We start from the raw sequence: 24,031 nt of genomic DNA, 5'->3' as shown, positions 1-24,031 counted from the left end.
AAGTAAGCACTCGAGTTCCTTTGTATTCAAGGTAAGCTGTAAAGCACAAAAAATACAAGACTGTGTCACTGGCCTCTAGAAGTTACTCATCCTCTGGGAACACAAAAGGCAATTCTCAAAGACTAGAGTTTACAGTGCTTTCACAACACGGGATCCTTACTGTAACCTGGGATTCTTTCAAGGACCTAGAATGTCTGGTTTGATTTTTTCCATTTTTATACCAAAACAAAGCAAAATAAAACAAAACAAAAACATCAGTTGTAATTTGGTCATTCTTAAAACTTGCATCATTCTGTACCCATATAACACAGTAGCCAAGAGTATCAAACATAATGCTTGTGCATGGAATTTAGTAACATGTTACTAAAATAAGCTTTAACATTGTGGGAAACAGTACATCTCTATTCCACAACTCCACACATTGATGTTAATTTTAACAGTAAGAATAATTTAGAAAACAGATACATAGAAATATGGAAACAGTTAAATGATGAAATAACCTCCCAGAGAAATAGGATTGAAACCATTAAAATTACAAAGTATAGAGTACTTAGAAGCAAAATAAAAATTATAAGAATGAGAAAGGATATAATAATTGCACTTAACATATAAGCTTTGTTTCTGCTGCTATAAAAAGTGTTACGAATACAGAGATGCAGAGGAAAATACTTTAAAGAAAAACAATGGCTGTGCTGGGTAGAGAAGGTTATAAAAACAACTTTATTATTCAAACTCACCACACTGTGTGGCTTTACAATTTAATAGGAAAACAAAACAGTTTCTAATATATGGCTGCACAAATGAAATCAGTCTGGTCAGAAATAGTTGTACGGTTTCTCTCAACAAAGTACACAATGTACATTCCTTATGTACAGGTTCCAGGCTCCTGAATTTTGATTCAAACATTAAATTTCTGTATAAATGATGGTTGGAAATAATCAATAAACATAAATACAAAGAAAACAATGAAAACGAAACCAATGGCATGTTATAAGAGCATAATGGAGTACAAGGAATCAAGACCAAGAGGACAGAAAGCCAGAAAAAAAGGTGAAGACAAAAAAGTACACTGTTTTAAAAACTCAACATGGAAGAAAACGTCTGGTGGTTATTATAAAATCAGCAGTCACTATCTTCTTTCGCTCTCATAAGTAAATTCAATGAAAAGCAAATGTTTAAATTTTTATGATCTCACTTTTTTTTTTTTTTAAATAGAATTGTGCCCTTTAGGAGGACATGTCATTAAAATGTCAATTTCATAATGAACTCTGAAATCCTTCAGGCCGAGCAAACCCCACTGACAGCTCAGAGTCAAACTCCGACTTGTGCTGTGTACCTTGGCTTTTCATTTACTCAGAGAAAATAAATCTACCCATCATATCACCACCTGCGATGTGTCAGACAGGACAGTTTCAATCTCTGACTTCAACTGTTTTACATAACCAATCCCCGGTTGATAACATCAGGCGCTATGCATTGCTAATGTTTAAACAGGCTTTTCGTAGGATTACATTTCACAGATGTTCAGAGCACAAAAAGAGAAAGTGAAATCTTCTTGAATACCAGCAGTGTAAATATGTCACGGGTATCTCAAAACTCAGAGACTTCTAAAAGAATCCATCTCAGTATCCTTACTGTATGACAAAAACGTATCGAGATGCAGACACAGTCAAATGAAATGCTCATTTTTTCCTAAAAGGAGTCTAAAACTAAGCATTTTACAGCTTTTATCTCCATTTTAAATATAGTGAAATATAGTTCCCATTTTTATATACTGGGAGTACTGCCAAAAACATCATATGAAAAATGTTTTTTTCTGCATTTAAAAATCAGAACAATTTAACCATGCAAATATTTACCTAATATCTAAATTATAGGAAAGAATAAATTTTACTATAAAGGAGTGTTTAAAAGAAGATTTTAAAAACCCTGCGGAGACACTAATAAAAACTAAACAGCTGGAAGTTATTCTACAATATTAGGTTTTGACAAGGAAACAGTAAGCATGTCCTCAAAAACATTCTGACTGTAAGAGTGGTGCCCTCATCAAATCGGCACAGGCATATTGACACATCAGATTCGTTCGTATCACTGATAAAAAGATGTCCACATGCTCACATGTCTTTTTCATTGCTGAGTTGATGGCTGGTAATTACTTGTCCAGTTAAACATTACGCTACAGACAATAAGTGATAACCAAGCGCATCTTAAAGTGACAAGTAGCAATCCTGGTGGGCGAAGGCTTCAAATGCACTGAAGAGAAAGTATGAACAGAGAACTGTGGGTATCAATGAGATCTGGAAGGTCTGGATGCATGAGCCTCCAGCCACCTCGCAGTGCAGAGAAAATCAATAAAGAGCTCTGTCATGATTATAGTAAGCTACACATACTGTGAGTTCTTATTGCTTTGGGAGTGGGGGAAGAAAGAATTTTTTGAACAAATTAAGAGAAAACCCACCTCCAGCCCGTTACAGGTTCACAGCTTCCTTTGCAGTGAGCTGCGTTCAAATCCACAATGGTCCTTGAACCATCCAGCTCATTTTAAGCTAAAAATAAAACAGAAACTCAAAGTCCCCGTTACAACCCTGGAAGTTAAACGAAGATATGAAGTGCAATTTCCAAAGGAAAAATAACTTCTACTTTAAGATTTTCCAATCACAGTAATGCCCAAAATTCATTGTTGAAATAAACAACTGGAAGAAACCAAAACATCACCCCCAAAACACAAAGCAGAGAAACTGTATGAGAATTTAACTTTCTGCCAAACATCTAATAAAGAAATGAATTCTTACTTATACTTTCAAAATTATAACAAAATACAGTATGCAGGTCCAAAGCTGCAGCTCCCGACAGAGGGAAAATTGGATCTGAAACTTTAGTATTTTTTTTCCTCAGTTTGAGACTATCCTTACAGCCTAAAGTTCTCCAAGTAGGGATCATTTCTGTCAGGAAACAAGTGTTTCCAAGCAGGAGTCCAGACTCGTTGAGATTCTGCAGAGTTCTTTTGTGCTCAAGAAAGAACCTGCATTACTTTTGGGAGAAATGCTTCTAAATATTCTCTTCACGAATTCTGTCTCATGGAAAACATCACAGTGGTGCATTTAAGCACAGGGCCCTTTCCAGCACAGCACTCTGTAATAAGTGAGTAGAATACTTGGCTAAATAGGAATTTTCATTCAATTTATTAAATCAGGTGTGTTCTTAAACACAAGGGAGCCATGGGGAGAAATAAGAGCCTGCCCTAGAAAAAGCACATAGACATAGAAAGATAACATCTTAAAAAAAAAAAAAAAAAAAAGGAACGTCGCAGAGTTCTGATTTAATTATTTAACTTTAGGCTAAACACTTTGGTTAAAAAGAAAGGGCAGTCTAGGTCCCAAAACTGATCTTGTTTTAAAAGAATGCACGGTGTGCTCCAGCAAGGACAGAAGCAGCAAAAATTCAATTCTTCAGGAAATCATTTGCAGCAAAGAATTAGAAAACACATGCTTGATGCACAGTGCCCCTGAACTGATTACAGCAAGATTCCTCTAATGAATTAGCCAGAGGAAAATATCCAGTAATTCATACCAATGTCAGAAACTGCTTCATACTGATTGTCTGGGGCCAAGGCAAGAAAAGAAACAGATTTTTATAAAGCTCTTCTGCTGGGGAATGAGTACAGAAGTCTGAGCACCAGCTTCCACATCACACACCAAAGTGAAAGAATCCTGCAGAGACTTAATCCTAGTCATTTGTGTAAATATGTAGTGGACACACATGCATGCCATGTGCCAACCAATGACAATCTCTATATGTTGCTCATATACACATATAGGATATATACACTTACCCATCATGTATCTATCAATATCAATCTATAAAATGGGCAGCTCCTGACTTACAGGGATTCAGCTTTAAAATGTGTTACCATTTACAATTTCTCTTTACAGCGTTCTATTGATTTATCTTGATATAATTATAAAACTTTACACATACTACGAACAGCTCACAATTACTGTCCCGCCACCCAGCTTCTTCCCGCTTTCCAATAAAATAGCCCAATCTTTTTCACTGATGACAACACTGATCTTTAAGAAACTGGTTCCATGCCAGTCAGAATCATATTACACAGTCAATCCAATCAGTGAAGCCTCAGCTAATAGGGGTTTAGCACAAGTTATCAGGTGTCACACACTTGTGATCCCAGCACTGAAGCCAGAAGCCAAAAGAGGGCACTGCTACCCTGCAGCTGGAGTCAGATGTGATTGTGAGCCACCAAATGTGGGAGCTGGGAATGACATGCTCTTAACTGCTAAGTCTTCCTTTCAGCCTGTTCTCAGAAAGTGAGTCATGGTATAAGATTAGGGAACTAACCATCTACAGCTTCATGCTTGATTTTCACGTACTTAAAGTGAAAATAACCAAATGTCTCCCCCCAAGTTGTGTCAATACGTGAGGCTATGATCCAGTGTAGGAATCAAAGACACTGGTCCAAGGATGGCCTTTCTGCAAGGCAGAAAATGTCTGATTTTCCTTCTCTGGATATGGAAGTGGGTGACAGAGAAGGGTATGGCCCTAAAACAAACCACAACCTCAGCTATTCTAATTAATTTTTGGGAAAGATCAGACAGAAAGACCACATTCCTAGGTGATTTTCCATAGATATCTCAGAGCCAGAGGCATGTGTGATGTGGCAAGGATCGATACAAATCTATCCCGTATAAGCCAATGTTCTTCCAAACAAGTTCACTACAATGTGTCTCGGGAAGTAGCAGTGTGTGCTTATCACAGAATGCTGTGATCTCTTAGAGAGACACACGAAATGACTGCAATGCTAAGAACCCGTTCCATCTGGCTGACTTAGGCCATTTTTCTTTTAGAGAAAAAATGGACATGGAAAATAGACCAACAAACTCTCCAAAGGTGATTTTTCTCTTTAAAGCAACAACTACCAGAAACAGATCTAAAGTACTAGAAAAGTCAAGTGGAGTAACTCATGACTATAATCCCAATACTCATGAAGCTGATGCGGAAGGATCATGAATCAGATAGCCTGGCCAGAGAGCACAATCCTGCCTCAAAAAGAGCCAAAATCAAGGTGCTGGAGAGAAGGCTCAGCAAGAAGAGCACTGGTTGGTCGTCCTGAGGAATCTCCTTCAGATTCCAGCACCACATGGCAGTTCACAACCACCTGAAACTCTAATTCCAAGGGATCTGTTGACCTCTCCTGGTGTCTGTGGGTACTGTATGCACACAACATACAGGCATACCTCCAGGCAAAACTCCCAAATACATAAAAGATAAAAAATTCTTAAGCCAAAAATGAATAAACAGAAGATAACAGTGTCTCCTTCCCCAACCCCCATATTGCTCAGCTATCTGGCCAAGATGACTGTGGAAATTCCTCTTAGTACAAAATAATAATATTCAAAATGTCTGTCCTGGGAGTGAGTGGTAAAACAGACCACTATGTGGGTGAGGGGCCTCTAAGTAGGAGAATGCCGGGCCAGAATGAGGACAAAGGACACTGCCAGAAGACTGAGATCCCTGCATCGTGCTGAAGACCTTCCCTTCCAGTTCATCAGTTTTTATTGTGAAAAGGTGCATTCCATCACAGCTAACACTGTCCTCAGTTCTCATCCTGATTCCTTGGCAGCATCATTCCTTCCTCCTTAAATCTTTACTTCCAATGGGTTCTCCTGGTTTCTTGGGGGCTCTTCTCTCATCTGGGGCACCACTTGGTCCTCTGGCTGTCTCATCTAGTTTCACTGTTTTAATAGACTCTGCTATTTACAACTTCCACATTGATGGCCTTGACTTCTGGTCCTCACATGTTCGTCCCACTGTCAAACCCACACGGATGTCTCCAACACTCTGTGCCCAAAACAGGACACTCAGGCAGATCGCTCCTCCAATCTTTTCTATCTCCATAAACATTTAACTCCCTTCTTGTCGTTACAATGACCTGAATCATATACTCATAGCCAACTCTCGTACAAGTCCAGAATCTGGTCTTCCTGCTACCTCCAATGGAAATATCCTTGTTCAAAGCTCATCATTTCTTACCTAAATCACTACAGTGTTTCTTTGCTTCTGCCCTGCCCCCTTCAGATCCTCAACCCACCACTTGTCACATCCTGCTGCACAGACTGAGCTTCTGGTCACTCTGCTCTGAGCACACAGGCCCTCTTGCACAGGCCCCTGCTTATCCCATTGATTATTTCCCCACAGTGCCCACTCCAGCTTTCTGACTAACAAGATCTTTTCAGGGAGACTCTCTTCTTTAATGAGACAATTCCTCCACTACTCTGCTTTCTTCTCAGTACTTACTACCGTCTTATAGGTTATATATAGCTGCCTCTCCTCACTGCCAAATGGTTTACATTTTATGCTCCAATAATTATATAATTTACTTAACCTCCCAACAGGGAGAGTGACCTTTTTGTCTCTGCTTTTAAAATTAAAAACACATGGTAATGGCTGTGCATCTCTTCATGACTCCCAGTGCCATGCTCTTAGGGCATCCTCCCACACTGACTCCACTTTGGCCAGGAGACCTATTCTGATCCCTAAAAGACTTTAACTGATGGGAACACTCTTGAAAGTGCTGCTTTCTCTTGCTGGAGTCAGGAACCCTGGGAACCCTGTTTGGAAAGTTTACTAGGGCATGAAGACCACATAAAGGGTCGGGGGAATGGCTCAGTAGGTAGAGAACCCAGTTTCTGGTCCTCAGCACCTAAGTCAGGCACTGTGGAATACACTTATAGTCCTAGCACTCAGTAAGTGGGGGAGGCAAGCATATCTCTGAGGTTTGGTGGTCAACTAACTATAGCCGAATCGGGGAGCTCCATGTTCAGTGAAAAATTCTGTATCTAAAAATAAGCTAGCGAGTAGTTGACATTGACCTCAGGCTTTTATGTGCAAGGACCTACATGTGTTCATGCGCGCACACACAAACACATACGACACATTTCTTACATGTGGTCTTGTGTATGTGTAACAAATGAGCTCACTCAGTTAAACTCCCCACAAATCACACAGACCCCAGCCAGCAGACCACAACAATCACCAGGCTGAGCCTGGGCAGAACCAGAGCCTATCTCAGACCTACTGGCCTAAATGCTTATTGTGTGAAGCTGCTCAGGATTTCAGGGTGGTGCCTGCCCACAGAGCACTGGGCACACTGTGCTGCTCTGGAAAGAAAACAATGGAAGAAACGTCCTGGTTCTCTCTGGTGTCCCAAATCTTAAGACTTTTCTGTAAATTCAGGTGATGTGCATACAAGGAAACCATAATTTTAGTTTGGTTGATAACATGAGATCTTTATTAGGAGAAGTGAGAATACTATGTTTGGAGTTTCTGATAGTTTTACAAACCCCAAACCCAAAAGGCAGCAGCAGAGAAGCAGACTATAGCTGTTATCTTTATACAGATGTGGGATGAAGCCAGAAGCATTAATTGTGTCTTAGGTGAACACCATTTACTTCCCAACCTCAGTCTAATTGTCATAAAATGGGCAGAATATCCCAACCTCAATATATTGGAGACGATAGAGATACTAAATACCTAGCACAGTATTTGTTCAACTTCCTTAGTAACCAAAAGATCTTTTGCCACGCATAAGAGTCTTAAAAGGAGGCTGAAAGGTAGATGCTCAGCCTTGTGTTTCCACACATTCCACAACTGCTGAGCACAGAACTCGATGATAAATACAGCAAGGGTAGGAGAGTCTGGAGGCAAAATGCAGAGGAAGACATCTTGTTGCCCTTAACGATTTCTAGACAACTTTGCTTCTGTTTACAACATCCCCCAGCATCTCCAAACTGGAAACCATTGCTTACAACATACATTAGAGACTAATAATAAGTCTCAACTGTATTTATGCTATTTATGGGGCTGTGGAAATAATATGCCATAAGATATGTGGAAGAAGTGATTGGAGAGAAAGAAATTTATTCAGAGCTTTGAACAAGCCCAGTGAATTCAACTGTTTAGAAAAGTTCAGAAACTGCTATTGAGAAAAATTATTAACACCATCAGTGTAAGCTCATCCTCTACCAAAAAGCATAGAATTCTTGCAAACCTGTCTGGAGCATTCGTGGCATAACGGCTACAGCACACTGTGTCCAGCCCACTGAGCCTGTAATGCAAGGTTCCTGCTTGCCTACGTATTGGAGCATGATCACACAAACATGCTAAAGGAAATAATGTAATTATGTTGAAGAAAGCAATAGAAATCAAAGAAATCATCTTCTACAACCAATTGCTCACCTAGGTAGGTTCCGCTGTTGTTACCATCACATCCAGCATCTTCTGGGTGGATTGTAAAAGCCAACAGAACAGAAGTCAGGAGACAAAGCAGAATGGTTAGGAGCCCAGCCACAGATGCCAAAAGTCCATCACCGGAAACAATCATGTAATGCACAGCATGGAGCAGCCCTGACGGCGGCACTCTTAGAAAACATTTTGTTTTCTAATAAAGATCAGGTATTTTGAAACCTCATGCAGGGTTGCTCTTTTTTTTTTCTTTTGACCTTCTTCAGATGCAGTTCCAAAGAAAATGGTTTTTTAAATTATCCAAACTGTTTATATTTTTACAGTAAAGAAAATTACATCAGTTGACTCCCAAAGTAAATTTACTTTTATAAACCAGTTCGGGGATAATATGTAAATCACAGCATTTCCTTTGGCTGGCTGGAGTAGACAGGAAGGTGAGACTAGAATACACCCTGATTGACAGATACGGATCCCAAGTTGGGAAGGGAAAGAAGAATAACATTCCATTTTCTAAAGAAAAAAAAAAAAACCAACAGAGCAAATAAAATATTTTAAACTAAACAATGTGTTACTCTTTGGGGGGAATTGGGTGATTTCTGACCTACATTTATCTTAAAGCAGTGAAGTAGGTGCTGTTTGTTCTAGAATAGTCATACCAACACACCCCTGACTAGACCATGCAGATATCAAGGCTCCTAGAGGGCCAGAGCACCTGCCTGTCACTACACAACAAACATGGACAGCACTGCTTTTTCCATTTCCCTTTATTTAAAGATGATGACAGAGATACAAGCATGCCAAGAAAACCGTGATTATATGTTAGGTAATTCTTTTACATGAAGAGAAAAAAGCCACTACATTTCTTTACAAAACCAAGTTGAACCACGATTTTTAATAAAGATGAAAGTTTGTACTCATATAGAGCACAGGTGCCACAATTGCTCAACATATCTGATTTAATCCTATACTAATATTCGCTAAATAAAACTGTTAACCACACAGGGAGACTTTTGTACAAGTACCTTTAATTTCCTCTGAGAAGCATAAAGAAAATGAGAAAGAAGATGGTTAAACTGACAGAAAACAAAATGGAAGTAGAAAGATCCAAACAAAAACAACTGAAATAAAATCTACCTACCACATTCAACTGATTCCTCATCTTAGAAAAGTCAAAGGAGAGAAAACACATATATTTAAACATTTCAATATTAGACATTGCTACGACCTGAATGTTCAGAATATATGCATTTTAGTAAAGGCACCGAGTGGGCATAGAGCTTATAGTCAGCGACCAAATGAAAAAAAAAAAAAAACTAGAAAAAAAACTGTCAACCTTTTTACTCAAAATAATACCTCGAATAAGGGAATTTCACTTATTTTAGTAGATTGGTTGGTTTATATCAACCTGTTCAAATATGTTAAAAAAGCTTCATGAACAGTAAACAATCAAATGAAGAAAGATCTTAGAAACAAGCATGCTTCCCCTGAACGTGTCTAAGTATTCTGTAATTTCAACAATACCCTGACAAGGCAATTATCACATATATTACTTCATGGAAGATATTTTATTATTATTTTTTATTATCTTGAGACATATTATTGTATAGCCCATGCTGGCCTGTACCGCACGCACGCTCACCCCTCCCTCCATTACCTCCTGTGCATCTTTACCCTGTCCTCCTCCACATCTCTCATATTCCCCTGCTCCTCCTAGTTCCTTAGCTTTTCGTTTCCCCTTAGCCACCACCTGAGAAAATAATGCTGTATTTGTTTTCGTGACGTGGTTTTTCTCACTTAACATTATGGCATGCCATTTATCCATTTCCTGTAAATGACATTTTATTCTTCTTTATGACTTAGCAAAGGCCTTCAAGTATACCACTCCTCTGCCATTCATTTGTTGACGGGTACCCAGACTGAGTCTGTAACGTGGTTATACCAGTATACCACTCCTCTCCCATTCATTTGTTGACGGGTACCCAGACTGAGTCTGTAGCGTGGTTATACCAGTATACCACTCCTCTCCCATTCATTTGGTGATGGGTACCCAGACTGAATCTGTAGCGTGGATATACCACAAATAGTACCATGATGAACATGGGCACACAGTTATCTCTACAACAAGGGTCATTCTCCCCAAAATAATTTTTATTTGTTATTATTATTTGTGCGTGTGTGTGCACACACACATGTGCACACCACAGTACACATGTGGAGGTCAGAGGACAACTTTTCTGTGGATTCTGGGGATTCTCAGGCTGTCAGCCACACATAGCAAGCCCCTTTTCTGAGTCATCTTGCTGGCATAGTCTTTCATCCTTTTAGGTATCTGCCAAACAGATATTGATTGCTGAATGATTTAGAAGTTTTATTTTTATTTTATTTTTGGAGTTGGAGTCTTGATATGTGACCCTGGAACTCACTAGGCAGAGCAAGATCTTGAACTTGCAAGAGCCCTGATACTGTTGCCTCCCAAATTTTGGGACTACCGGTAGGTGCCACATGCCCAGGCTTGTCTTTAATTTTTGAAGAACTACAATGAAAAGTACATTTAAAAAGAATCCTATATTCTTGGATTACTAACTAGATAGCAAGTTAAAAGGTTGACTAGGAGACTCTTCTCCAGTAAGGACAGGAAAAGGCATTGGCAAATCTCACCCTTAGTCAAGATGGAATATCTTTCCCAGTATGGCTTAATATAGAGTGAATATGGGTGATAAAAACCTCCCAAAGCCACAGAACAGCAGCCATAGGAAATGATTCAAGGAAGACGAAGGCCGCTGGGTCATCAGACTGTAACAGCTCTGCTTGACTGATCACTGTTAGCAAATATGATAAGTAAAGATTATAATTCAGGCTCAAATTATGAGCTACACAAATTAGGATTTATGCATATTTATCACTAGCTCTGATATGATAAATGCACTTGAAAAAATGATCAGAAAACAAAGAATAAACTGCATGATCAGAGTTAGCAACACTAGGCATCGAGGTGAGAGATCATGCAAGACGATGTGAGAATCACTGTATTAGGCAACGGTAAAACACCCCTGTCATCCAGCACTCAGTGGGCTGATGTGGGAGGATTGCTGTGAGCTTCAGGCTAGCCTGGGTAAAAAAGTGAGTGCCAGGCCAGGACTGGATACCAAGACTATTTCATCAAACAAACAAATATAACAACAAAAATCCATCACTGTAAAAATCACAAGTACCAAATTGTAAAGTGGATTGCTAAATCTTCTATATGTCTTTTGATAGGAATAAAAAGATAAGTTGAACATTACTCCCTGACTCAATATCACGGGTAATCAGATGATTAAGGTCGTGAGGTAAATAAAAACTTGAAATGCCAATAACCAACTCACAATTAACATTTTATATTACATATAGTTGCCTATTTCATATTCCAATAAGATGTCAGAAATTTATATGCCGCATAAATTTAAAGGATTATTTCTCCACATAGTTATTGGGGAAGATGCTATGATTATTTTGGACATAGTAAAACTGGAAACACATCCAATAGCAAGTGTGTGCTAATGGATTTCATGTGGAAAAAGTAAATGATTCCTTTAGAATTGACAGGTTTGAAAAATATGCAAAGTGTTGATCTCAGAAGAAAGCTGGGGTAAGCTATTTAGCCTTCCAACAATTTCATGAGGACTACTAGGCCCCTTAAACAGATTGAAATACCCATGTAGTGAAATACAAAGGATGTGGACCCAGAAGCCTGGCCACACAGGTTTAAACCACAAACCCCAAACTTTCACATCAGAATCAATGTGTGATTATTCAAGATGAGCTAGGAAACACCACCAGTGGAGGATTGGGGTCTCCCTGTTTCCTCCATGTCTCCTGTATATCACTATCACCTCCAACATTTCTTCCCCTTGCCCTGTCCCAGTAGCTGCAACAACCACATGTGCTTCCCAGAAGGGCCTGGGAGGCTTCGCTCCTGGCCCCATTTTATCGGGATTCTATGGCTTACTGGCTTCAAGCTCTGGTGGCTTTAAAAACACAGAAGAATGGCCACCAAGGAACCCAGAGACTGGAGAGGGAAAGCTGAAGGGGGTGCCATGAGCCGTACACAGCAGAGCTTGTGTACGGCTACCCACTTCCTACCCAGTCAGCAAGGTGCCATCTGCTGTCCTAAATCCCCTTAGCCCTCTCATGAAGCGTGAATAATCCATGACCACAGATCAGACCCCAATTCATGAGTAGACTCTTCCTTGCCGACATGCCACTGGGACTCCATGAAGAACTGCAAAAGACACCATGGCTTGGAACCCTTCAAACTAGAATAATCTTCCCTGAGATTGTTTCAGAAGTGACACCATCAGCTATGAACAGAATTTAGTGAGGTGGCACTATGTGAACAATTGGTTGTAAAATTGACAGTCCAGCTCACCAGCAGGCTTTCCCACAAAGCCCTGACCTGTGGGATCTTCCCAACAGTATCACTGAAGATTAGGGTGTTAGAGCTTAGGGTGTTCTAGCTAGGACTCAGGTTGCCAAAGGCCATACTGCCAAGCTATGGAGAAAGTGGAAGCTTTTTAAGGAGACCTAGTGGGAGGGCTTCTGAACCCCAGAAATGTGCCCATGAAGGGGACAGAAGAACCAATTTCCTCTTTAACACCCTAGCTACAACATAAATATCTTTGCTTCACATGCAACCCTTAGCCATGACTGCCTCTTGGCCACAGGCCAAAAACAAGGAGGTCAAGTGATTATAGATTGGACCCTCTGAAACTGTGAGTCAAAATAAAATTTTCACTTGATGAAGCTGATCATCCCAGGTATTTCATGTATTGGAAAGCTAACAAAAAGAGAAGATATTCACAGGGTCTTTAATATTTTACAGTATGTGCCTGTGTATGGGTATGGCAATGCAGGTGTCTGAGGAAGTTAGAGGCATCAGATCTCCCTGGAGCTGAAAGCATAGGCAGTTGTGAGCTTCCTGACATAGGTATGAAAATTGAACTTGGAGTCTATACAAGAGTCTACGCGCTCAACTGCTGTCTAATCTCTCTAGCCTCTGACAGGAAACTATGTGTTTCTGTTCTGATACCAACATTAAGAAAATGCTTGACAAAGTTTTAATATATACAAAAGTGTTTAACAGCATAGACATTCTGTTTCTAAGCTGATATAACGTGTGAAAACACTACATGCACTGAAGATAGCATTAGGAAGGTGTGCGCCCAATGAGAGACACTTCATTACATCAACATTCAGAGCCTGAAATGTGGCCTTAAATATTGGTGCCATGTACAGAAAATGGCATGGCTTTGCTTTTTAAAACTCTTTCACTGGACATGGTCTGTCAATTAGTAAAGAGTAGGTCCTACCTGCTTTTGATGGATGCTCTTTGTGTGAATTTAAGTATTTCCTTTTGTGTCTACAAGCCCCAAATCACAATTGGTTAAAGTGAAATGGCTTGTGATTTTACATTTTAAAATATCAAAATTTTTGCAGATTTATTTACCTAATGCTAAAAATTCCACAGAGCTATTTTTAACATAAAGAATTTAAATTAGTATTATTCAGTTTGATGTCTGAAAAATATTGAGGTATTATACTTTGGTAACTATAAAGGAAAATTAAGTACTAAAAATAAAAATCATACTTTGATATTCTGCTGTAAAATAATCTATGTGAAAAAGAGGTTTCCCTACCCATCCATTCTGAAAGCCATAAATAATTACAATTAGAAAGATTATTCTTAGATAATATGTCTGTATTTCAACCGAAAAGGAATAATATTTCCTATAAAGAAATTTATCTCTTTCTTGCAAGCTAATTGAGGTACTAGGATTAACTCATGGTAGAACACTTGCTAGCACACACAAGGTCCTGGGCTCCATCCACAGCATAGTGTGTGTCTGAGTAAATGAAGCAAATATGATGTTTATATCCATACAAATGAAGCACAAAATAAATTATGGCAACATAGGAATTACAAGCTGCCAACTCTTTATTATCAAGCACTCCCATGTGCTACTACTGGAGACACTAACCCAGATCCAGGACCTGAGCAGCTGCTGCCTCTTTGATGAAATAACCCAAAGGTGGTCATTATCAAAGAAGGCTATCAGACACCTACATCTGTCCTTCTGTCTGTGTCACAGGTACAGAGCTACTATGTGAAAACAGTGGGGAAGTTTTCCTGTTATAGTTTAGTTTTTTGTTGTATAAACAATTTTTCAAAATAGGAGTGGGAGGTAAAGAGAGAAGAGGGGATGGATCCCTGTAACGAGCTCCCAAGGTTTAAGAATACTTTCATTGTAAGAGTTCTTTCTGTTTTAGTTTTCAGGACTGTTTAAGAAGCAAACACTCTTGTTTGAGAAGTCTATTTTCTGGATACATATTGAGATTTCTTGGTTTAAGGAGAACTATGGATCCACCAAGGATGAATGCCACCCACACATGCTCCCGGAGTTTTGTACAAAAATGCAAGTTTCAAAGTCTGGAGAGCTCATTAGTATCTTCTCGGTTTCATTTTCATTGAAGCCAAGAACAAGAGCTCTAGTACAAAGACACACGAAAAGATAACATGACTAAAATTTGCCTTCTTTTGTGTGCTATGTTGATGTTAACCGAGTCACTATAGGGCTCTGGAATTATCTTCTATGAACTCTTTTTTTCCAGTTGTATGAAACAGGAATAAAATAAGGAGTAAAACTACAGACATAAACCATCACATTGTGATAAGAGGTAACTGAGTGATTTAATGTGTTATTATTACATGGTGAAATTTAGTACTTCTAAGTCAGTGCATGCTGTACTTCCTGGGTCTGAAGTACACTTAAATTTTAGTTCAAAACATTTTAGGAACTGTGGATATAGCTCAGCCAGTAGAATGTTCTAGAACATGCAAACACCCTGAGTTCCATTCTAGCACTTCAGAAACTATTTGTGTGATACTGCACACTTATAAACCCAGCACTCAGGAAGTAGATGCAGGAGGATCAGGAGTTCAAGGTTATTCCTGGGTGCACAGAGAGTTCAGAGCCAGCCTGGGCTATATAAGACCTTATTCTCAAAAACTTTGTTTCATTATTGCATTTTTTCATAAAATTACAAATCCCTACGTTGAAGAATACTTTTTTAAAAAGCTCTATTAGCGTGTATGTGTATGTACATGTATGTGGGTGTCCAAGGAGGACAGAGGTGCTACAGAAAGAGGCGATTGTGAGCTGTGTGGTGCAGGTGCTCAGACCTGTCCTCTTCAAGAGCAGCATGGACTCATGGCTGCCGCCCCATCTTTCCAGCCCCATCAATTACTTTCTTTCTAGCACTGAACATCATTTCTACCAACTATTTTTCTTCCTAAAACTGTCCTGTAGTGTGGGAAAGGGTATGACAATGGGGGTTTCTCACTCTAAAACTCTGCTCAGCATTTGAGGCAGGCAGTACTCACAAAGGCTACACAGACAAAACAGAATGACACTTAAGTTAATGTGTTTTTACATGTCATTGAAAATATCCAGAGCTAACACAACCATTTCTGTAGACAATGGCCACAGAAATTTCAAACGGAAATCAATCTCTAAGAATAAAAGATACAGGTTCTCTGAGCAATACTGTTTTTAAATATGCTGGTGGTTTATTTGCATAATCTTGGACAGATTTACTTGAACAATAAAAAAGCAAATAACATCTCTTAGTGAATAAAAATCAAGGTATTAAAAATGGAAAATACAGAACCACGGGCCTTAATTTCAGCATCGTAAGTTGAGACAAAAAGCTCATGAGGTTGATGCTACACCGCAAGGTCTTGTCTCAAAAACCCAAGAACCAAGAGTTCAAGAAAAAAGGTGGGAGGGGAAAGAGGAAGAGAAGAAAGAGCAAGTAGGAAGGGCCAGAAAGCCCACTTCTGTCTCTCTTGTTTTGCAGTGCTGGGACAGGAAGCCCATGCTGTGCTGAGGGGAACTCAAGAGATAAAACAAAATCAACCAACCAAACAAACAAATTAAGGTGACAATTTGATAAAGATACTTCTTGGAATAAATACGCAACAGATCCAAATATTTAAATATTAACATGAAAATGAAATGATGCCAAACAATGGACAAAAGCCTCCACTACAGTTCATGCTCACACCAACACACTGCCTTCATAGCCACACACACTCACATCCACAGGCATTTATACCAAGTTGAGAGAGCAATTAAGAAGATACCCCTTCTTTATAGTTCTTTAAGGAAACACAGTTAGCTCATTTTCAAAATAGGTGAAAATTCCCAATTAGTTCAAACGATATGTTTCCAAGTTCCCTCTAGTTAAAAACTGAATACATTTTCAAATTTGAGTGTAGTCTCATTTCCCTCACTGTTTAGTGGCATATTTCACTTAACAAGCACTGAATATATTCCCACTATGCAAACTCCCATCCAATATCCAGGCTCAGTTCCTTGAAGCTGGAGAAGCTAACAACGAGAAAGCTACCACACTTAGAAATAATGCACCATCAGCCTTAGACCTTCTGACTTTTCAGAACACCACACGCACTACAGCAAGAGTGTCTTCCTCCCACCCAGACACAGCAAAAGCAAGCAAGCTTTTTATTCACTGGTGTATGTCTATACTGGCTTGTTGTGAGATTTACACTTAGCTGAAGCTTGGCTTTCTTACTACGTGATTCCTGAGCTGTGTGTCTGCAAACTGAAGGAAGTCACAGGAGATGTGAAAAATGCAACAGGACTGACAACAGATGCTGGCACAAGAGTTCAAGGTCATTTATTTGTTCATTTCACTATTTAACATGCAATTTCTATTTTTTTTTAAAGGGGAAGACAGTTTTTTGTTTCTCTTTCTGTCTTAAAATGCCCAGACACATGGAACATTTAGAGAGGTGAAGTGTATAAGTTGGAGACCCAAGAGGGTATAAAATAAAGGAAAGGTAAAGGAAGGATAAACTGAAAAACAGGATGTCCCCAAGCCCTCTCTTTCTGTAATTCTGTAAGTCCTTACTCTCATTTTCCTTCTGTTTGGTTTGTCAACTCTGCAGACGGAATCAAGTTCCCAGTTGTGATATGTAGATAAGGAATTAAGAAGCATGGTTGCTCTTAGGCACGAAGGCTTTTATGCCCAGGAAAACTATAGTTTTATTTTGTTTGTCCTTCTTTTTTACTGAGAAATAAAATTTACCACAAACCTCCTGGCTTAGGGAAATACAAAACAAACAAATAAACAAAAACAGAGTTGTACTGTAGGCTTTATTGATTTAGTCCTTAAGAGTCGAAGTTACTGATGGCTGTCTCAGACATCACAACGAACAACCTACCATTTTTTTTTCTTGCAAAGATTCACATTACTGTCCCTACTGTGTCTGTTGGGTTTCTGAGAAATGATGGCCCAAGAGCTCCTGCAGGCTAATATGATCCCCCTCCCAGAGCACCTCCCTGGAGTACCTGCTTTAACAGTCAGAAACCAACAGCAAGATCAGGTTTCCATGCATTCTTATTAACAAACTTACATGATTTCCTGTTGGAAAGTTTCAGAGGCTGGACTATTATTTCTGGTCTTCTTAGCGCCAGTCTCCTGGGGAAAGAAAAGGTCAATGGGCCTATCAACTTTCAGCACAGGTTCAAGGTTAACACAGCACCAAAATATAAAATCCACAAGGAAGCTCTTGAAGGAATACAAGGCGATCTGTTCAAATGAAATAAACCTGATACTTCTCAAGTTTTAAAGTTACTCTCCTTTCCCGAAATGACTATGTGTTCTCCTTGCAGCCCACACTCAAATATTAATGTGGTAGTGCCTGCTTGTTTCACAACAACCTAGGAGGATCTAGTACTGTCATAGTACTTTTGGCCATTAGTCATAAGTTAGACAAAACAGTGCTCCAAGTCCAAACCCAAGGGAAAACAGACTCACAGGCAGGGTTTGAAGCTCATTTTATCATAACTGTGCTGGAGTGATATCTGCAGGGAATGGAAAGTCATTTGAAGAAAGGTCACCACACTGTGCCAGCAGCTCACCGTTCCTGGAAGTGCTTGGAGGGAATCAGGCCAGCTCTGGGGTTGGCATCGCCTTCGTGCTTCGCCTGCCACCAAGTCACATCATCTTGGCTCAGAATCTGAAGAATGTCTCCCTTTTGGAAAGACAGCCCCGCCTCCTTACATGGGATTGCCTTGTCCTCCTTTGGATCGTAGTCAAAAAGGGCTTTGATAAACATCTGGAAGTGAGGAATACATGGGAGAGAAAAATGTGAAGCTGTCTGCATTCTTGCAACTTAGACATAAGAAATGGTTATTTTCAAAGTATATATGTATTAGTTGAAAAAAATAACATTAAGTTCCCCACTGCAAACAGTATTTTGAAGACTTACCTTGCCTTCCTTGGAAGCTGTCTCCTCTTTGGTGCTGGGTATTATCTTAAATGTAATTGCTCCCTGGGACTGACTCTGTATTGGGGATCAAAGAAAGGGTCATTAGAGAGCTGGAGGGAAATAAAACAGACAGGAAGGGAGCTAAACACGCCTAGGAATGTACAGCATTCTACTTAGACAAAACCAGAAAAGTATGTTTGTAGAAATTCCAGAAACACGAGAAAGCTCTAAAGTATGTCAGGTCATTTAAAGACCATTTTTGCACTTTTCCATCCTGTGCACTTAAGGTAGCAATACATCAACTGCCATTCATGTTAAGTTCCATCAAAACAGAAACACACAATGATGAACAAGGCTAGAAATGAGCACAAGGGTCAATGCCTACAGCGGATCACACAAAGACAAGATCCCAGCATCTAAGTGCTGGTATCCATATTTGGTGAAATAAAAAGCTGATACCAGATGCTGTTGTTTCTGTAGTTATTAATATGGGATTCATTTGGCAGCAATATGCATCAGAAAAAGAAACCAAGCACAGTCAGGTCAGTTTTATTCTGGTAGTGGGATAAACATCATGAAAGACTTACAGTCAGTTTGAGTGCCTACTCACATGACCCACAGATACTTGCTGACTGTCTCAGAGGAGGGCAGACCTCCTTGTTAATGGACATTTATGATGACATCTGTGCCATGGTATGCAAGGAGCTTCTATTGCTATAGGTTTGCATGTTCATATATCCAGGGGCAGTCTCCACTTTACCCAGACACCTGAAGGTAAGACTTAACAATTCCCATTCCTAAAACAATTTCACTCAAGTTTTAGCACCAATGGGGGTGGGCAGAGGCAAAAGCCTCATGAACAGCAGTGTAGACGCCATCTGTTCACACTGGCCTGAAATCCTGCATATATTGTAACCTTATCTCAGATCGTTACTGCTTCCTCCATTCATGTAAACGAAAATCTTGACACTGCATGTACAAAAGTGTTTCTAAGTGTGTGCAGCACTTCGAGTCTGGAGGGCCGAATCTAAATCAGACTAAGAAGCCTAAAGCACAGTGATTTGATTTTCACTGAGATTTATAATGAAGTGACAGCTTACCAAAATCTGTATTATTTCCTCAGGCCTCTTGTCTTCTACTGGGATCCCATTCACTTCCCTCAGCTCGTCACCCACGTGAATAAGACCTGACAAATACAAAACCTGGTAAATCAACAGTGTCACAAAATGACACCGTGATGTTACTTAAAGTAACTTAAATATAAGAAAAGAAACTGTCTTTCACAGCTCACATGCTTTGATTATGCTGTTCTCTGATGCTGAATATAGTAAATCAAATAACAGTATTTTCATCTCTATCTAGAAATGCCCATTATTGATACCTTAGAAAATAATCATTTTTATTATTTAGTACTTTTATTTAGTGTGAGTGTGTACATGCCATGTATGTCATGTGTGCAAGTTTGTGTAAAGGCCTGTGGTCAAATCTGGCATCATTCCTCACAAGCATGAACTACCTGTCATTGAGAATGGGTCTCTTACTGGTGTGGAGTACACCAAGACCTGGTCACACATTGGCCTGTGGACTCCACCTCCCCAGAACTGTGACGATGGGCACATACATAATGTCCTTATTCAATGAGTAAAGAGGTTGGTTCTCACCACTTCTATCTGCAGCTCCTCCCCGCATGATCCGGGCCACGATGATTGCCCCCGTCTGTTCATCTTTCTTAATGGTTGCACCCTTTCAAGGCAAAAAAGGTGGGAGAGGAAAAAAAGCATTTGTAGGCAGATTTTCAAACTGTGTTGTAAGGTAGAGTTGTGAAATAACTTTCATTTGGAAAACCCAGAAACAATCACAAAGAGAAAGGAACAAAGTGGGAGAAACAGACATGTCAACTGTCCCTCAGAGGTCCCTTACAACATACCAAAACCCAGGCTACACAGCACCTGGTGTTTCAGTACAGTTTAAAGATTGGTGAAATCTTATATCTTCTAACTCATGCAAAACATTTTTTTTTTCTTTAAACTACCTACTTTATATTGCTTTACTTTTGGAATGCTTTCTCACTTCATTTTATCCATATAATATCCTATGATGGGGTCTGGAGAGATGGTTCAGTGGGTAAGAGCTTAAGCTACTATTCCATAGGACCCAGCCTCAATTCCCAGCACCTACATGGCAGTTTACAGCCAGTAATACCTCCAGTCCCAGGGGATCAATGTGCCAAGTGCAGATGTGGTGCACGTATATACATACATACATACATACATACACAGAGAGACGTAAACACACACAGACATACATACACACACATATATATGTACACACACACACACACACACACACACACAGAGGCAAAATATCCGTTGGGATTACTTAGGATGTTTTTCTGCCCGAGATCCATAGCAACATCATGGAAAGTTGACCCTTGGTTGCAAATGGGGCAATACTCCCCCAGGCCCAGTTCCTTTGATATGGTCCAACACCACAGGAATTCCAGTGCCAAAACAAACAGTTCTATGTATATTGTGAAATGTTAGGTGTCAGATTAATTTCTCTGCATTATTTTAAAATAAATCAATTTTCAAGAACAGCCTAAAGCAATGTTTTTCAACTGCATCATTTAATTTCCAACCAGCCATACCTGGCTACATGCTAAATTTCCTCTTACAAATTTAGTAGGTTATATTTTCAAGGCTATAGTTAGGATGCTATTATTTTACTTGGAGTTTTGCTAGTTGTTCTAAGCCATATTCTCTGGATGTAAATGCCTGGTTTGTTTTAAGATGTTGGGACTCAGAAGCAGCATAGCTCAAAGACAAGTGTGAGTGCTGGACAGCCATCCCATTCAGCTCCCCCATGACATCTCCTCACCAGGGGTTCTCTGTTCTTGACCAGGCGGATTATTTTCACAGAGTCTTCTTCATCATCGATGTCATCAGGCATAGGAGGCAATACAGGATCATAACTCTTTTGAGCCACAGTATCATGTACTGACAGCAAAGCCTGTAAAACCAACAGTTCATAAAGAGCTCATCAGAGACGAAATCCTAAATTCACTGAAGTACCAAATAAAGCCAAATGTTGTGGGATAAACCTTTTGTACACTGTGAAGATGTGTCTTTACCATGGCGAAGTCTGATCAGTTTAATAAAGAGCTGAATGGCCAATAGCTAAGCAGAACAGGCTAGGCTAGATTTCTGAGAGAAAAGAGGAACTCAGGGTTAAAATCTAGGTACACAGGAGGAGCCAGTGAGACACGGAGCAAGTCAGATGTACAGAACAGAGGACAGGTGAAAAGCCATGTAGTAAAATGTAGATTAATATAAACTGGCAAATAAAAATAGGTAGAACGTAGATTAATAGAAACTCCCATAAAATGACATAGAGACTTTTTATTAATTATGAAAGCTTGGCCTTAGCTTAGGTTTATTCCCGACTAGTTTTTGTAACTTAAATTAACCTGTTTCTATTCATCTACATTCTGTCACGTGACTTTTCACCTCTTCTCCATTCTGTATGTCTGATTTGCTCCATGTATCGCTGGCTTCTCCTGCGTACCTAGATTCTAACCGTGAGTTTCTCTTGCGCCTCCCAAATCCTGCCTATCTTCTTCTGAAATTCAGATCTTTATTGAACTGATCAGAATTTGCCATGGCAAGGACACATCATCACAGTGTACAAAAAGATTATTCCACAACAGCTAAAATAGCATTACCCTGTTGACATATTCATAGTATGGACACCACTGAAGCAGGGCCACTTTGGCTCAGGAGGGGGTGAGTGGGGCAAGTCCTGTGGGATTACAGAAGGCAGACCTACTCAGGTGCATACGCACCTCTACTTCTAGTACCACTGACATACGATGACAATCTGCATTAAATTTCCTCTAGCCTGTATATTCTAGTAATCCCAATATAGTAGCAGTTGCAGGAAGAATCAGGGGTATTACTTTTGGAGGAAAAGAAAATAAGGGTACTGACACACTACCAATGAGTCAATAGAAGCTTGAGATACTGCACATTTTTCATTAATTTTCAGAAACATACTCACACACAATATATGATTGTGTAATATATATGTATGCACGTTTTTGCATATATGTGTGAGTGAACATGGGCCATGGGTGCACTTGTGTGAGACCTGAGGTTAATATGAGAACTCTTCATCTTTCTCCATCATATGTGTGGAGGGAGGGCTTTTCACTAAACTGAGAGATCAATGTTTTAGCTAGTCTGGCTAGCCAGCTTCCTGGGGAATCACTTCTTTACCTCCCTTGTGATGGGATTATACATGGTTGCCATATCTTTCACAACACTTTTGATCCAAACCCTGGTCCTCACAGTCATGTAACAAGTGACTTACCCACGGAACCATATGTTTTTAATGTGACCCAGTACTTGCTTAGATGGAATCCTGAGATGGCTACCAAACACTGTATAAACTAGTGTGGTGAGACATGTCTATTAATTCCAGCACCCAGGACACGGCGGCAGGAAAATTAGACATTCAAGGTCATCTTTCCAAATATAATGAGTTTATATATGATATATATGTGTGTGTGCATTTTCACGATACATTTATTTAATTATATATATCAAGTATATTTTTCTCATATACATTTTTATTCTATTGGCAGAGAGTTGGTCAATACCATTATTCATTGGTTTCTGAGAAATTTTAGTGTAATGGGTATATACAAAAGAATAAAAGTATTTTTAATATTTTCTCATATAGATCAAAGAGGAAAGAAAATGTTGGAACTTTGCATTTCTATTTCAGATTAATGAGTTTCACTTGCTGTAGTACCCATACTTGACTCGAACTGGAAGCCCAGAGATCATGTTCTCCTCTCCCCTCCAACCCAACATGTAGCTTACTAAATACACTCCCCAAATATATTTAAAACATATTTTCATCTATCTAACCCAACTCAAAGATAAGATCACCAAAAAATACCACCTGTTTCTGTGAAGTTTGATGGGAACTGTTATAGTAGGGAGTTCCTGTATTATCTATGGCTTGTGTCATCCTACAACACCAAGGTGGAGAGCTGGGACTGAGACCCCCAGATTGCCCTTCCCATGCCTACAAAACGCACTATAATTGCTTCGTGTGGTCCAGCTGCACCCACTGTCACCTCCTTTCAAACTTACAGTTCATAGTGTAATCAGAGTGACTTCTGGATGATCAGGACTCATCTATGGCTGCCTTCCAATTTGAGAGGAATCCACACTAACATGCTCTTAAAGTCTTCCCTTGTGTTTATCACATCCTTCTTTGTTCAGCTTAAATAATTCCTTTTCATAACTGTACATGTATTATATTTAATATTTTATGTTATTTTATTGTTTATGTCAGCTATAAGCACTCAGAAGCTCTGGGATATGAATTTTTAAATTAAACAACTTTAATGACTAACTTATGCAACCA

At 39.5% G+C, this 24,031-nt stretch overlaps 1 protein-coding gene across 1 annotated transcript in view; it reads right to left on the bottom strand.

Annotated features, from left to right (window-relative positions):
* Mpp7 (MAGUK p55 scaffold protein 7) overlaps nucleotides 1-24,031 on the bottom strand; it is a 218,691-nt gene that overhangs the window by 34,521 nt on the left and 160,139 nt on the right. Inside the window, exons 6-11 of the mRNA XM_057787889.1 lie at nucleotides 21,473-21,604; nucleotides 20,257-20,338; nucleotides 19,696-19,781; nucleotides 18,596-18,670; nucleotides 18,246-18,442; nucleotides 17,738-17,802 (exon numbers count right to left, since the gene is read on the bottom strand). Of these exons, the coding sequence (XP_057643872.1) occupies nucleotides 17,738-17,802; nucleotides 18,246-18,442; nucleotides 18,596-18,670; nucleotides 19,696-19,781; nucleotides 20,257-20,338; nucleotides 21,473-21,604 (637 nt within the window). The remainder of the gene's footprint in view (nucleotides 1-17,737; nucleotides 17,803-18,245; nucleotides 18,443-18,595; nucleotides 18,671-19,695; nucleotides 19,782-20,256; nucleotides 20,339-21,472; nucleotides 21,605-24,031) is intronic.

The sequence above is a fragment of the Chionomys nivalis genome, chromosome 13, assembly GCF_950005125.1.
Source record: "Chionomys nivalis chromosome 13, mChiNiv1.1, whole genome shotgun sequence".
Classification (NCBI taxonomy): domain Eukaryota; kingdom Metazoa; phylum Chordata; class Mammalia; order Rodentia; family Cricetidae; genus Chionomys; species Chionomys nivalis.
This window is presented reverse-complemented; position numbering and strand designations above follow the sequence as displayed.